This window comes from Paramisgurnus dabryanus, chromosome 1 (genome assembly GCF_030506205.2).
Source record: "Paramisgurnus dabryanus chromosome 1, PD_genome_1.1, whole genome shotgun sequence".
In the NCBI taxonomy this organism is placed as follows: Eukaryota; Metazoa; Chordata; class Actinopteri; order Cypriniformes; family Cobitidae; genus Paramisgurnus; species Paramisgurnus dabryanus.
In genome coordinates this window covers 56,131,080-56,145,952 of record NC_133337.1, presented here as the reverse complement: position 1 = coordinate 56,145,952, position 14,873 = coordinate 56,131,080, and the positions used below count along the sequence as shown (strand labels likewise).

General features: G+C 38.3%; 3 protein-coding genes across 3 annotated transcripts; 1 reads left to right on the top strand and 2 right to left on the bottom strand.

Annotated features, from left to right (window-relative positions):
* Positions 1 to 117: 117 nt before the first annotated feature.
* Positions 118 to 3,191, bottom strand: josd1 (Josephin domain containing 1). The gene is made up of 5 exons (XM_065242445.1): positions 3,042 to 3,191; positions 1,933 to 2,583; positions 1,737 to 1,865; positions 1,471 to 1,665; positions 118 to 1,393 (listed from the first exon to the last, which is right to left on the bottom strand). The coding sequence occupies exons 2-5, from the start codon at positions 2,211 to 2,213 to the stop codon at positions 1,294 to 1,296; spliced, it is 705 nt and encodes a 234-aa protein (XP_065098517.1). The 5' UTR covers positions 2,214 to 2,583; positions 3,042 to 3,191; the 3' UTR covers positions 118 to 1,293.
* Positions 3,192 to 4,354: 1,163 nt separating this feature from the next.
* xrcc6 (X-ray repair complementing defective repair in Chinese hamster cells 6) lies at positions 4,355 to 8,494 on the bottom strand. Its single transcript, XM_065242436.1, has 12 exons — positions 8,292 to 8,494; positions 8,029 to 8,141; positions 7,769 to 7,910; positions 7,345 to 7,596; positions 7,083 to 7,269; positions 6,764 to 6,950; positions 6,490 to 6,662; positions 6,251 to 6,408; positions 5,935 to 6,064; positions 5,725 to 5,825; positions 5,533 to 5,649; positions 4,355 to 4,765 (listed from the first exon to the last, which is right to left on the bottom strand). Exons 1-12 carry the CDS (start codon positions 8,359 to 8,361, stop codon positions 4,569 to 4,571), a joined length of 1,827 nt encoding a protein of 608 aa, XP_065098508.1. The 5' UTR covers positions 8,362 to 8,494; the 3' UTR covers positions 4,355 to 4,568.
* Positions 8,495 to 9,286: 792 nt separating this feature from the next.
* Positions 9,287 to 12,891, top strand: desi1b (desumoylating isopeptidase 1b). The gene is made up of 6 exons (XM_065242437.1): positions 9,287 to 9,669; positions 9,840 to 9,861; positions 9,949 to 10,018; positions 10,869 to 10,975; positions 11,238 to 11,360; positions 11,460 to 12,891. The coding sequence occupies exons 1-6, from the start codon at positions 9,582 to 9,584 to the stop codon at positions 11,548 to 11,550; spliced, it is 501 nt and encodes a 166-aa protein (XP_065098509.1). The 5' UTR covers positions 9,287 to 9,581; the 3' UTR covers positions 11,551 to 12,891.
* Positions 12,892 to 14,873: the final 1,982 nt, after the last annotated feature.

Here is a 14,873-nt window from a genome sequence, read left to right as displayed (position 1 = left end):
CAATACGATTACATAATTCCTAGCAACTGGAATGTCTGCGTGAACGAGGAGTAGATACAGCAACTTCGTTTTGTGTACATACAAAGACAACTTTAATGATGTCACAGCACATTTACATAATACATAAAGTGCCAGAAGCATTTTATTTCAACAATGGAAAACAATGGCATGAGCACATGTTGTCCCTACCTCCCTTAAAAAGGGAAGTGGGGATTTAGATTGTCATGGCAAATGAATTTATCCATCTCTATTGTGTAACAAAGCACCCTGTCTATGGAAATGTGGAATGTTTTAGCATCTGTTTTGAACACTTATAACCTGTTTATCTTTGTTTATGAGTGAAGGTTGATGTTTAGGTGTTAATTGAATCAAGCTGGATCTGAAGATAACCTGAGATGCATTATTAGAGTTCCCTTTTGAATGTGTGATCTGCTCCTCTTGTAAACATTTTAAGGCCAAGTAAATCCAATATCGATCTCAAGTCAAGATGAATCAACCTAATTTCAGATTCGAGTCCTTCCTCTCTTACAACAGCCTGTTTTTTTTACAACCCTTTCATATTACCAGTATAAAGCTTTGAGCAGTTTTGCTTTTCCAAAAAAAAAAAAAAAAAATGCACATCTTTTCCAATGCTGACAAATACAAAAAAATAATGATTGATTGATTGATTGTTTTGTAATATACAATAAATTAGTACAAACATCCAATTACTGTGATGTCATGCTGTACTGTAATATACAGGGAATTCATTTGTCAATATGCCATTAAATGGCTACTGTGTGCCTTTTCTATATTTTAATAACATGCACTAAATAAGTACATATGCACCCTTGTGTTACAGTCGGTCAAATGGATACCTTTAACTATGATCTCCAATGTGAGAGAGGAGGCTAACATGTGTGACAGACGGTTCAAACAATCACATGGATGCACAAGAAATCATATGGAAAGAGAGTGACAGTCAGACGGTGATGCACAGGGAGAACACATCACTAATAAATCCATTACCTCTCACTTTCAAGTCAGAAACAGTACAAAGTAAAAGAAATAACGTATAAAAAATGCATCAGAATCATCCCAAAAAAGCAAACAAAATTCTCAGATCAGTGTAGTGTCGAGTAGGCTTGTGATATCCCTGTGCGTGTCCTTTGCTGAGTTAGCCTCCAAGGCAAGAGTCCAGCTGTACTGTACGTGTGTGTAAACCATGTCTGACCAGTGTGCTTTCATGAAACTCCATTTGCTTTAATGCATAAACCCCCCCCCCCAAAAAAAAAAACTGATCCAAATCGTTCATCAGTTTTCAGACCTCCACGTCTGGTGAACCTCCACCTCTTCCGGCACGACCAAAAGTAGTTCACAGTTCTTCCCACGAAGCTGGTGACGCAAGAACTTCCTGCGACATCATAAAAACCAAGCTAAACATAAAACAGACCACCATGTTAAAAATCACCTTTGGCATTTCACACCTACCTTAGTTCATCTTCTGTCCCAATGGGATGAGGGCTGCGTAGTTTCGAGTCCAAGTTGTAGTAGACTCCTCCCACTTCTCGAACTCCAATCCAGTGCTGCCGCTTGAGTGGCAGCCGCAAAGGCCCCCAACGCAGATTGGATGGCACGTTTAAGATAAAACCGGTAACATTCGGCAACGCAATGCTCCCGACGTCCCTATAGAGCAACAAATACAGATTTGGACCACAAAACAAGGCCTCAGAAGACTGCGTGAGAGGAAAACGTACCTTCTCTTGTCCCACCAAACGGCCTCAAATCCACGAGTCTGCAATGCAGCCATGATAACGTTCACATCATAGTTGCCATTACCCAGCATGTTTTTCTTGTGGGGCGTCACCAATGTGCTAGGGGAGAGCCTATTAAAAATAAAATAAATAAATCACAGAAATTCCAAAAGCAGCCAATTTTGAATATTATATTTACCTTTGGTAAATATCCTGAAGTGCATCCCTGCTAAAAGCAGTTCCATCCTGGAAGACGTTGTTTAGGGCATGCAGAGCGCACAGCTCCCTATGTTGCTTTTCGTGATAGATGGCAGGAGTTGGCGAGGGCGTGTGAGGCGTTCCTGCGTTCTGCCTTTCCTCCAGCTCGCACCCACGTCCACCAACGGCTCCTTTTTGCTTGCTTACCTTCCATGGCATACAACCTAGCTCCTGAAACCCCCCTACCCCCCTCCCCTTACCAGAACATGGAGTACTTCCCATCACTGCTCCTGCTATGTCACCACTATCATCTCCGTAGCAACCTGGCAGATGCTTGGGATGAGTGGCAAGGGGAGGGGAGGTAGCTACAGGGGAACAGGGTGAGCCAGGGCACCTTTTAGGTTAAAAAGTGTATGAGGGAAAACAAGAAAGCGATCTGTTGTATCTTCTTAGAAGCAAATTCGCTTGCATCCACGTTATTGCACAAAGACTTGACGAGCACCATAATAACCACTAGGATGAAGCAGTTCTTCCCATTTTGAATGACATCAGGAAAGAAACTTGGAGTAAATGGGTCAGCAATGAAGAATCCTGGTAGGGCGGACAACTGCCACAATAAACACGGTGAGAATTGCCGTCATGCGGAGAAAAGCTTGCAAAAGAGTGAGAAAGAAACAGAAAGAGGGTTAATGATAAGTAAATAAAATCTCTAATGATGGCCTAAACACGCAACAGAATATACATTTTCTTAAATATTAAACGTTGAGGAAATCAAACCTGAACCCTTAAGGTAAATCACTAAGGCTAATGTGAATGTGTGTCCAGATTCACTGGATTAGGAATGGCTGTAAAACTTCCTGCCAGATGACTTCTTGGGTCACGGACAGAAACGACATTTAATTCTTTCAACACAAGTTTAACAATGTATCTACAGCCAAGCGAAACCTCTAAACATGTCGATTCTCAATATATTACACTCAAGCTTTTGTTATTTTATCTCAGTTACCGCATTCTTACCAATTTGACTCTCTTGCTACGTGCTACTCGTTTGATCGCAATATATAAAACGATACATTTCAAAATCTCACCAGATTCCTTCGCCGTACATACCATTGAGTGCTTGTGATATATCAGAGTATGAGATGTTTCTCTAAGTTCTCCTGGATCGATGTTTTCACCTCCACTCCTTGAGTTGTTTATTCCCTTTGTCTCTTGTACTTTTTGCTTGCAGCTCTCTCTCTGGTTCGTCGTGAGCATGCGCAGAACGTCACTGGCTTGCGTCACGGGCAGGTTGCGTCCCATGGGGCTGTCAAACACGCATTGCTCGTCCCACGTAATGAAATTAAAAAGATGGATTTTATTTTGGCTTATATTATATATATATATATATATATATATATATATATATATATATATATATATATATATATATTTTTTTTTTTTTTTTAAATAAAGTAATTTATTTTATTATATTTGTATGATTTGTAGACATATATATACCGTCTGTTATCTTGAAAATGTAGCCTTTAGGCAGACATCCCGCTGTTTTTTCCTTTACTGTTTAATGTGTAACTCTGAGTTATGATTACCATGTATGTTCCATGTTTTATGAGATAATGCACTGTTCAACAACCCACATTTAAATCAGCAGTTTTATTTATTTCCTTATATGTAGAGGAACTGCCCAGACAGCATCTGTACATTTCTCCGGCTGCTAAATACATAATAAAATTATATGAAATATAAAGTAAACAAGGAGCAGAGGGTAATTATATAACATGCACTTGCACAAAACAAACAACCAAAATTGCATTAGGTATTAACCCATGCATTCCATGAAAATCAAACCCATGACCTGAGAGTTGCTAGCTGCAATGGTTAGGAAGCTACTGGAACACAAAACAAATGTGCAAATTCTGCATGGACCGACTGTTTCCTTTAAAACTCTTTTAAGCTCTTATTTGTGTTTCACTTGCTTCCTGATATCTTGGACCGGGTCGTTCAGCCAGAAGCAGAAAAAAACAGAAAAAATCTACTAAGGAGCATTAGACAACATGTGACCCTGTCTGTGAAATCCAGGCGAAAGTCTCATAATCTAATTTTGAGATATGCAGTATCTAAGTTTGATTTAAATTGATTTCAAAACTATGAGCTTAGTCAATATTAAAGATATCAAGGTTATATTTTCACAGAATGTACTTTACATTACATAATGTTTTTATGAAAACAGTAAATCACAAAAATTACTTTAAATTATTTTCTATTTTAATTCAAAAGAAAATCTTTAATAATAATATTAAGTCTTTAATAATGTATTTGCCTAGGTTTCATTAATTTATTAATGCTAGTAGTCAGTACTGGCTGAGGCTGACCCAGACAAAAAAAAGAGAATGAAAAGCAAATGAGGTGAAACAAGACTGCAGTCAAAACTACAAAATTCAAGCATTTATTGCACGCATTATGACATTATCACAATGCTGAACCAAATCATGTCAGACATGTCGACACAGTCTCATTATGGCAGCTGTTTAAATCAAGCAGACATTAAAAAAAACAATTTGAATTGATATCATGAACTAGTGTGTGATGATAACCCCCTCTCATATACAGGGGCAAGGCCTTAACAACATTAGGCCATTAAGAGAGCTGCATAGTCAGAGCATCGATCAGCTCCTGTTTCTTGGTTCCCGTTGTTCGTACTCCAAACTGCTTGCAGGCATCTTTTAAAACAGGCACTGTCAGTTTGCCCAGGGTGCCTTTTGCCACATGGTTTTTGAGCTCTTCCTCAGATATCTCAATTTTGGGCTTCTTTTCAGCTCCACCACCAGAATCAGCTGTGCAAAAAATGAACAGTATTGTTAAGAAGAGACAGCAATTCAAATTGTGCTTCTGGTTAACGTTTTAAGTTTCTGATATCAGTAATGCTTAAAGGAAAACACCACAGTTTTTTTCAATATTTTACTATGTTCTTACCTCAACTTAGACAAATTAATACATACCTATCTTTTATTCAATGCGTGCACTTAATCTTTGTAAAGTGCGTTGGGAATATGTTAGCATTTAGCCTAGCCCCATTCATTCCTTAGGATCCAAACAGGGATACATTTAGAAGCCAACAAACACTTCCATGTTTTACTTGGAGTGCAGTAACATCATCACTCCTGACTACTCATCCTCTCGCTCAAACATCTATCAATATTACTGTGGCCGAGGTCGAAGTGCTGCAAACTAAGTGCTCTTCCGCATACAATATAGTTCTCATTTTATATTTTATTTTGTGCCACCATACTTCCTCGTGTAACTACTCGTGACAGTTTTTAAATAGGGAAAACATTAAAGTGTTTGGTGGCTTCTAAATTTATCCCTGTTTGGATCCTAAGGAATGCATGTGGCTAGGCTAAATGCTAATACATTCACGACGTGCTGTACAAAGTGCATGCATTGAAAAAAGACAGAGATGTATTAACTAGTACATGGGGAGGTAAGAAAATAGTAAAATGTTGAAAAAGGGTGGTGTTTTCCTTTAACAAAAGCCATAACCCGAGCAAAAATGTGGGTCTTTGAACTTATGTGACATGTTTGTGTTAATACATGATCTCACCAGGTTTGCGCTTAGCTGCAGGCTTCCCTTCTGGGTTATAGTCAGGAGGATAGACTAAATCTTTGAACTCTTGAGCCAGCGAGCCAAGACGCTTATCCATCATTTCCACCTTTGGCACTGAAGGAGTTAAAGCAATGTGAGACAAAGAAAATCAGAAAGAAATGCATTAAAATAAATCAGAACTACAAATACTTGTTAGATCTTCAATAGACTCAGGTGCAAGCATATCCAGAGCCAACGCCTCTAGATTCCTGTAGTGCTGTTGCAGAACGGGGTTTTCAAATGCATCACTCCTAAAAAATAAATAAAATCAAATTAATTTAAACTCCATGACTAAGAAATGCAAGTTAAAATATAATCTGTAGTAATGATACGCCACGACTGAAGAGTAAGATCACACACCTGTATTTGAAGCGGAGCTTATGCACGATCTCTTTCATCTTGTCCACCTGCTCTTCAGAGGCTGTGGGACACTCCTGGACATCCAGAGTGCGTATGTCATCAGCAAAGGGCAGGAAAATCACATGGAAGCCTAAAAGAAAGCCACTTTATGAGTCTGCAACGACTTTAAAATCACGATAGGGTTATATTAAAACATACCATCACCATTTTATGCGTAGCAGACTAGACAGATAATTAATTAAGATTAAGATAATAAATACAAATGTATGTCACATGATGTCTTGATGTCTTGAAGTGACACTTTGCAAGCAGGTACCTGGAGGTGTCGACTGGGTTTGACTTTGATCCATTTCTTCTCTTTGGGGAACCAGCGCCACAAAACGAGGTGGAGTGTTACGACGAGGGATGTATCTGCACAGTGCAAACACATTTTTCTCACTGCACTTTAAAAGCAGAGCTGTAAACATGCAGGAGCTTCCTATGGTCAACCAAAGAGAAACGTAAGAAACAGCACAACATGTTTCCAAAATAATAAATACATCAACAAATTAAGACCTGCCTGATATCTGGTCTTCCTCAGGATATATGAAGAGCGCAGGCCGTATGTGATGGTGCACTTTCAGGCGTTCCATGGGTTTAAACCCCATCAGCACCAAGCCTGGATCATCAAACTTCTTAATCTCATCCACTTCATTTTTCTCCATCACAATCTGTTTCTTCCCATAAACCTTCATAAGGTTCAGGAAGCATAAAAGAAAAACATATTTAGGTACTTTCAAACGACACGAGCTCAAGCAATTTATAGTTTAGTGTTGATCTAACGCTTTACCTGTGCCCTCTTTGTATCGCTTGGTAAAAGTAAGCTGCCATTGTGGGTGTGGAAGAGACGGGTTTTGGTGCGGACAGGTTCGTTACTTTCTCTGTAAAGTTTGACGGCAGACGGTTTGGTGGCAGTCCTGGCCAACACATAAACCCCAACCGCCAGACTGACACCATCTCCAAGAGACAATGTTATTCTTGAAAATAAAATGAAAACAAACAGGTACAGTTATTGTTCGATTGGTTCAACAAAAACTCTCCAACCACTGCAGTAAATCTTCTATTCACATACAGTATATCAAAATCTTGTTTATTCCCTCTGCATTTACCTGCTTTGAGCTCTTTTCTTCAACTCTTTCGCTCTGACCCTTTTCTGCAAGTCTTCAAGTTTTCCACTGGGCTCATGCTGAAGGCCGAGCTCACTCTCATCTTCAGGAGGGCTTACGATATCACAGAAGAACAGGGAAACATCAAACCCTCCAGGTTTTGCAAGGTGCATCAAATCTATGACCACACCTGAAGAGCAAACAGGCATTTACAAAAACAAATTCATGACAGACATCTATTCATTTTCCCCTCAAGTTATTCTACCTGTCTCCTTAAGGTCACCAGCCTTTGTACGAGCCTGTTTGTCTCTTGCACCGTCTCCTCCATGAGGTTCGTCCCTACAAGTAAAGATCATAAGGCGCTTGTGTGACAGTCGCAGCTTGATGTCGCTGTAGAGATTGGAGCAGCACCACAAAGCCTCTCCAAGGGACGTTTCCCCACTTCCCATGATTTCTGCAGCCAACTGAGCTCCTTTCTCACCCCGCAACTTATCAACATCCTGAACACGTTGAGCTCCTGAAAAGATAATTGTGTGATGAGATGAATCCACTTCGACAAATGCATAATCTGAAAGCCTTGAATGTTAGTTATTGATGCATGCATCGGGTATACTGTATTGATGTCTATGTATGCAAGATATAGGACACATTATATTTTTTTTGCAAGCTATCATAGACCAGAAACCTACCAGGTGAATCCAAGTCATGGTAGACATAGACATGCTTAAAGGAGTTTTTGGGGTTCTTGCTCTCCTTAGTCCCGTAGAAAACCAAAGCCACCAGATCTTTGTCGCTGCTTATGATCTTACTAGTGTACACACTACGCACACACTAGACACAAGAGACAACACCTCTTTAATGCATAAAAATAATTAAATTTTAAAAAGCACAAAAGAATAAAAATGAATGAGCATTATTTTATCTTTTATTTATTTGATATTATATTCACCTGCATGGTCATGTCAAAATTTGACGACTCCCCATCTTCTCCCTTAATGAACATCTCTTTGGATGCATCCACCAAAAACACCAAGCTGTCGCGTCCACTGTTTTTGTAATCGCCTATAAGGTTGGGAGTTAAAAAGCACAATACTTCAGTTTAATTTAACTTATTTTGATTCAGATAAGTTTAAAATAACCTAAAGTGAGGCTATTGTACAGTTGTGAACAATTAATGTAGTAAGCTTTGGTCATATATATGGCTGTGCTAACCTGCAGATTCGTCTTCGTCCTGCTCAGCATCATCATCTTCATTATGATAATGTTCTCTCCAGTCTGCCATTACTTTCCGATTTCCGAGTTACTCTCAAATAAAAGTGTGATTAACATAAGTTGTAAAAAGAAACAGGTTTACAACTTTTTTCCTTTCAAAACGTCGTACGACCGCGCATGCATTCTGGGCGCCACAGTTTGATTGACAGCTTCATTAGCCTATCACAGAGGAGTATTGAAATTACGAACCAATAGCGACACGGGACGGAGTGCATGCGCAAAAAAACAAGGAAGTAAACAAAAGTGTTTTTTTTTTTATTAAACAAAAGTTAATCTGTGAAGTCTTGGCACGGCCAGTTTAGTGAAACGAGATTATGTTTATTTAAAGATGCTACTCTGAAGGGAGAATTGTAAATAATTGATTAAATATTAATCATTACAATTTTGCTGATTATGGAGAGGGTTCGGCTTGACTCTTTCTTGACTTGGAAAGCCATTCTACTCGGCTAGCCTCCGGGCAGCTATTTCATTCATACGAGACCAAGGGCGATCTACTTGAATGGAGGAAGACTGACATCTTGCTTAGGTCACAATAAAAACAACACATTGTCGACCAACTATTAAACCTGAGATCAGCTGTCCCATAAATTCTGTTTTATAAGCTGGAATTGCGCAAAAAAACAAAACAAAACAAAAAAATATATATATATACTGCGCATGTCATGTGCAAGCCCCAACCAGACGTCAGTTGTCTCTATGTATTAGCTGATCATTGGCAGGCGGTGACTGGAAGGCGGGACTTCCTTCGCGAGAACGAACGTACGGTTCATTGCACTTTTCTCCATTCACATTCATAAAACTGCGGCATCTTGTTAAAACCTACAATCTTTGCTTTTGGTGTGGCACCCATTTTTTTTTTTACTATGTCGCCATCTAGTGTTTAAGTTGTTACTACAGAGGTTACGCGTCTGTGTCTTCGCTGCCATTGGTTCGTTCGCTTATGAATAAGTAAGCGCATTTGTCATAACCGGTTTCAGAAATATCTTGAGTCACTGTGACGTATCCGTCAACAACCGTGTTTTATTTGATTCTTTAAAAAATTAAAACGCACAACGAACGTGGGTTTATTCTGTCTTCGTCTGTATGATGTTGTGATGCTGTGAATGTGAGCACGAAGTCAAGTTTTCAGCAGAGCGAGAAACTCAAGCTAAGCTTTACTTTGTTAGCTATTGCGTTGATTCTCTACAGTTTGGTCTGTAAACACACATTTGTGTAAACTAAGCCTTAGCGATGGCCGATGGCAGCTCTTATAACGTAAAATTGTATGTTTATGACATGTCAAAAGGAATGGCCCGTCAGCTGAGTCCTATGATGCTCGGTGAGTTCTTCGTGAGTTAAAGTTTGCCTTTCTTCTATGACTTCTAAGCTTCATGTTTTTGTGTTTATATTTCTGAAAGAAAGAGTTAAGTAAGATATACGTTCATGAGAAATTATGTTTTATTTTATGTCATAAATTACCGACTATAATACTTCCATCTATTTTCACAGGAAAGCAACTGGAGGGAATATGGTGGGTATTGAACCCTTTTGGAAACCTTTCTTCTTGTAATCACTATAACATTCAACAAGATATGCACTTATTTTGTTTTTATTTTAGGCATACCTCTATTGTGGCTTATGGGGAAGAGTTTTTCTTTGGAGGTGTGGGCATTTCAAGTTGTCCTCCGGTAAGAGCTGTTGAATGGATTATACACAGTAAATGTGTGCTTTCAAACATTAAAGGGATAGTTCACCCAAAAATCAAAATTCTGTCATCATTTACTTATCCTCAAGTTGTTACAAACCTTTATAATTTTTGCTTCGCTGAAAACAAAGGAAGATATTTGAAATCAAGCAGGTAACAGGAGCACCATTGACTTCCGTAGTAGGAAAGAAAAATGCTATGGAAATCAATGGCGCTCAAAAATGGTTTGGTAACAACCATTGCTTAAAATATCTTCCTTTCAGTGGCGACCCATGACTGCTCATCTGAGGGGCGCAAATTCAAAATATGTGTTCGGAGTGTCGTGTGTTGCTTGTGTTTTCAAAATATGTGTTTGTTGTGTCATGTAAACCATGTGCATCACGTGTTTTGTCAAAATAAGTGCCTGCTGCACACGCGTCAAAACCGTTTATGATAAAAGAGACGCTCACGTTCAGAAAATACATGCAAGACACTATTAACAGTAAACTCTGATTACGCAATAAAATATGCGAGTATCTGCCAAACGCGAGCGTCTCTTTTATTATAAACCCTCTGCAGACAAAACACATGATGCACATAGGATCACTCGACGCGCAGAACACATATTTTGAAATTATGAACCGCACACATATGACGGGCTACATACATGTTGTGACGAACTTCGCATCGAGCGCCCTCGAAAAAAGAAGTCACCGGCCGCCACTGCTTCCTTTGTGTTCAGCAGAACAAAGAAACTTATACAAATCTGTAACAACTTGAGGGTGAGTAAATGATGACAGATTTTAGATTTTTGGGTGAACTATCTCTTTAAGAGTATTTTTATCATGTTTTAGGGAGGCACACTTCTAGGTATGCCTGACTCTATTGTGGATCTTGGAAACACAGAAGTTCCCCGAGAGCTATTTCTGGAGTATCTGTCTTCTCTTAGTGACTCCTATAGGTCAGTATATTGATTATTAATTACAATGAATTCATCCAAAATTCATTGTTGTTAAAGGCAACATTTCAATAGAAAAAGATACTTTCTCTTTTCTAGTTTGTGTACGTAGATAAATAGACTATTATGGGTCATTTCTCCTATAAAAAGAAGTGACTTCAATATTAGTTTTTACTGAAAATCAAATAAAAACCGTGACTTAGATGGAATATCTTTAAATCTGTATGACTAAACTGTCCCAAACTTCATCCCTCTGTTTCCACAGTCCTGACAAATACCACATTTTCGAACACAACTGTAACAATTTCAGTTGTGAGGTGGCCCAGTTTATAACTGGAGCGAAGATTCCCTCATACATCACTGACCTCCCATCTGAGGTGCTCTCTACGTAAGTTTGCCCTTCATAGTTAACCCTTGGCAATCAAAAATGTGAATGTTATTGGTAATAATACTAACTGCGCTGAATGACTCTGTTTCTTATTCATAGACCTTTTGGCCAAGCACTCCGTCCTTTTCTAGACTCCATTACCATCACCCCACCTGGAAGCAATAGCATGAATGGATTTGGCCAGAGGTAGACCTCGTTGCATTTTAAGAGTGTATTACTAAAGCAGTCATGAAACTTGTGTATCAGCCCTACAAGGTAACTTACTTACTGCTTAAAACAGTGTAATCAGAAATGATATGTGCAGGGCTTTAAGATAAAAGTTTTCCTTTATTTAATGTACTTTTCAGTGATATGCAATGTAGACATATTAATTCACGACACTGTTAGTCATTTTACTGTTACAATGTTATTACTAAAGTTAACTTTCCTATGGACCAAATCACTTATAAACAATGAAACCTTACTAGTAATATCCATGTGGGTGGAAACCAAACCTAAGCATAAACTATCATAAACTATTAAATAGGTTTTTATGCTCATCTATTAAAACAAACCACTTCTTAAATTGATTAAATGTAGCACATTCCCATTATCAGACTGCAGATGTCTCTATTCTACCTCAGCATAATCTGTTATTTTACACTCTCGGGAACAGTATGATTATAATAATCTGGTAATAATTTGTACACTTTAAATGTAAAGTTTCCCCCCATTGGTCAAATGCTAATCAAAGAACAGTGAAAAGGATTAATTTAAAGATTTATTTATGTGTAAAATAGATGGTTTGTCAATTGTTCCCTTCTTTACTGTTGTTACACATTTTAAAACTATCGTTTTAGGTGTCATGGATTAATAGGCCACATTTATTAAGCCTCAGTCTTTACTCTTTACCTGGATTACTTTATCAGTTTGCTTTATTTGTAATTTTGCTTTGTTGATAATATTTTTAGTGTAATTACACAGACTTTACCGTCAGTCAAAGCTACCTTATATTTATCCCTGACTGCCTTGAATCTAACTCAGAGGGTTTAAGATGACATTTTGCAATAATGCACAATACTAATCTAGGAAAGTGTCATGAAGAATTTATGTTTTATAAAATATACAAGTACCACTCAGTGGGACTACAGTTGTTAAGTCTCTTGACTCAATTTTACATTTGTTATTCTTGAGTAGTGGTGGTTTATTGACACACTGTTAATAGGAATTGTTTTAACCAGAATTATGTAACTAATGGTTTGATGGGAAATGGTGGCATACTTGTAATCAAGTTCATTGGGCCATTGTTATCCCAAATCTTAAGGACAAATTGCATTTAAAGTTACATACAAAAAAAGAGACAGTTTTATTGACTTTTATTTACAAAGTTAACTTTAATCACTTTTGCCAATTTTTTAAACTCTTACCTGCATCTCTTTCTGTGCTGTTGTTCTGTAAATATTATATTTCTTTATTCTTTTCTGCCAATCATCTGGATATGTTTTGAATAATATTGTCTCTCTGACTTAAAAATAAAGATATTTTGACAGGAGTTTATTTTGACAAGATTTATTAAAATAATTGTGATATTTTAAAGGCGTGTTTGTTCTTGCTTTTGTCAGGTTGCATGACTTTATACTTTATTGTCCTCGAAGGGGACTTTGGCTATTAATTCTGCTCCAATGGGACAAGAGCGCTAAATTTACTTTGGATGTAACGTAAATGTGATTGTAGCGGACCCCATCCTAATAATGGCCAAACTTTACTGATGGTCTTTATGTAGTTTTTATTATGCCTTGATAACTCCAACAGATCCACCGTAAGAGCTTATGCCCTTTAGGGGGGTGCTAACAAAATATAAACTTAAGGAGCTGATGAACCGTAATGCCGATATGACTTTCACAACCGTGACTGCCATGGATGCTGCCGCTTTTCAAAATAAAAGTCCCACCAAACCGGAACATTATAATATAGCTCTAAAAACTCAAAAAATGTCAAATTATCATTCAAACAAATTACATTAAATACAAAACAAGGAAAACATTTAAATGTGTCTGCTACACTCCCACCAAATTATAAATGTCCTTTAAACATAAATAATTTCCATTTGTTTCTTTAACCTTTGTGTGTGTTTAAAGTAATATGAAGTCCATATGTAAATCAGTTCACTCGGCTTCCAATAGCAAAACCAACTTTTGAGCTGGCCTTTCTACCATAGATATCTTATTTATCCGTTCTCCTTTCTTGGACAATTTCCTGTCACCAAGTATTAATTTGGCTTTCCTAACCAATCCATCTGGGCTTGAAACAGTCTCCACGATCCTTCCAATTCTCCACTGATTTCTTGGCAAAGATTCATCCATGTCCATAACTACATCACCAACTTGAAAATTCCTTTTAGGAGCATGCCAGCACTGTCGTGTAGCAATAGTGTGTAGATACTCCTTTTTCCATCTACTCCAAAATTGCTCCGTAAGGTACTGTACCCGTCTCCACCTTTTTCTTCCATATACATCCTCTTTTGTGAATTTTCCTGGTGGTGGTAAAGCTGTTGTGGATTTCATGGTGATTAAATGGTTAGGCGTGAGCGGTTCTAGACTTTTAGGGTCATTCAGGTTGTCTACAGTTAGGGGCCGACTGTTGACTACTGCCATAGCCTCATAAAACAAGGTGCGCAATGAAGCATCACTGAGTCTGCCTGATGAAAGTGATACAGTTGAACTTAGAACACTGCGTACAGTTTTGATTTGGCGCTCCCATACGCCACCAGCATGACTGGAGTGGGGAGCATTCAAAATAAAGTCACATTGCTTGTCAGCAAGAAAAACACTAAGTCTTTCAGGGTCAAGTTCCTGTAATGCAGAATTCAGTTCGTTTTTAGCACCTATGAAATTGGTACCTTGGTCACATCGGATTTGTCTCACTGTGCCTCGAATAGCAATAAAGCATCGTAGGGCGTTGATGAATGCATCTGTAGACATGTCCTCTAACATCTCAATGTGAATAGCTCTTGAACAAAAACAAGTCAAAAGCAGACCATACCTTTTGTGTTGCTTTCTGCCCTCTTTAGTCATAAAAGGACCAAAACAATCCATGCCGCAGTACGTAAAAGGTGAGGAAGGTTCCACACGTTCTGTAGGGAGATCACTCATCCTTTGACCTTCAGCAGATTTTCTCAGCCTTCTACACTTTACACAGTTGTGGATATATGAAGTGACAGCTCTGTTTATTCCAGGTATCCAATAACCACAAGACCTGATATCATTAATTGTGAATCCCTTGCCTTGGTGCTTCACTCTTTCGTGTATGCAGGAGGAAGATCGATATGCACTGAAGAATTGTACCCTCTCACTCGAAGATCAGATACTCTCTTGCTCTTTATGACCATATTGTCTCCCAGCATAGTGGTAAGCTTGAGTTTTACTGGGTGAGTATCTACTTGTAACTCATTACTCACTGCTTCATCAATAAAACTGGTGTCACTTTGAGTGTCTAACAAAGCATATACAAGTTGTTCTTTAGATGGATTTTTAC

Bases quoted from the DNA above. Each gene is read 5' to 3' on its own strand.
- josd1 (XM_065242445.1), bottom strand. From the start codon at position 2,213: ATGGGAAGTACTCCATGTTCTGGTAAGGGGAGGGGGGTAGGGGGGTTT. The intron at 1,666-1,736 runs GTACGTTTTCCT...GTTGCTCTATAG, and splicing joins GTTTGGTGGGACAAGAGAAG to GGACGTCGGGAGCATTGCGT. The intron at 1,394-1,470 runs GTAGGTGTGAAA...ATGATGTCGCAG, and splicing joins GGGACAGAAGATGAACTAAG to GAAGTTCTTGCGTCACCAGC.
- xrcc6 (XM_065242436.1), bottom strand. From the start codon at position 8,361: ATGGCAGACTGGAGAGAACATTATCATAATGAAGATGATGATGCTGAG. The intron at 7,597-7,768 runs GTAGGTTTCTGG...TTATCTTTTCAG, and splicing joins CCATGACTTGGATTCACCTG to GAGCTCAACGTGTTCAGGAT. The intron at 5,650-5,724 runs GTATTTGTAGTT...TAACTCCTTCAG, and splicing joins GTCTATTGAAGATCTAACAA to TGCCAAAGGTGGAAATGATG.
- desi1b (XM_065242437.1), top strand. From the start codon at position 9,582: ATGGCCGATGGCAGCTCTTATAACGTAAAATTGTATGTTTATGACATG. The intron at 9,862-9,948 runs GTGGGTATTGAA...TTTTTATTTTAG, and splicing joins AAGCAACTGGAGGGAATATG to GCATACCTCTATTGTGGCTT. The intron at 10,019-10,868 runs GTAAGAGCTGTT...ATCATGTTTTAG, and splicing joins GCATTTCAAGTTGTCCTCCG to GGAGGCACACTTCTAGGTAT.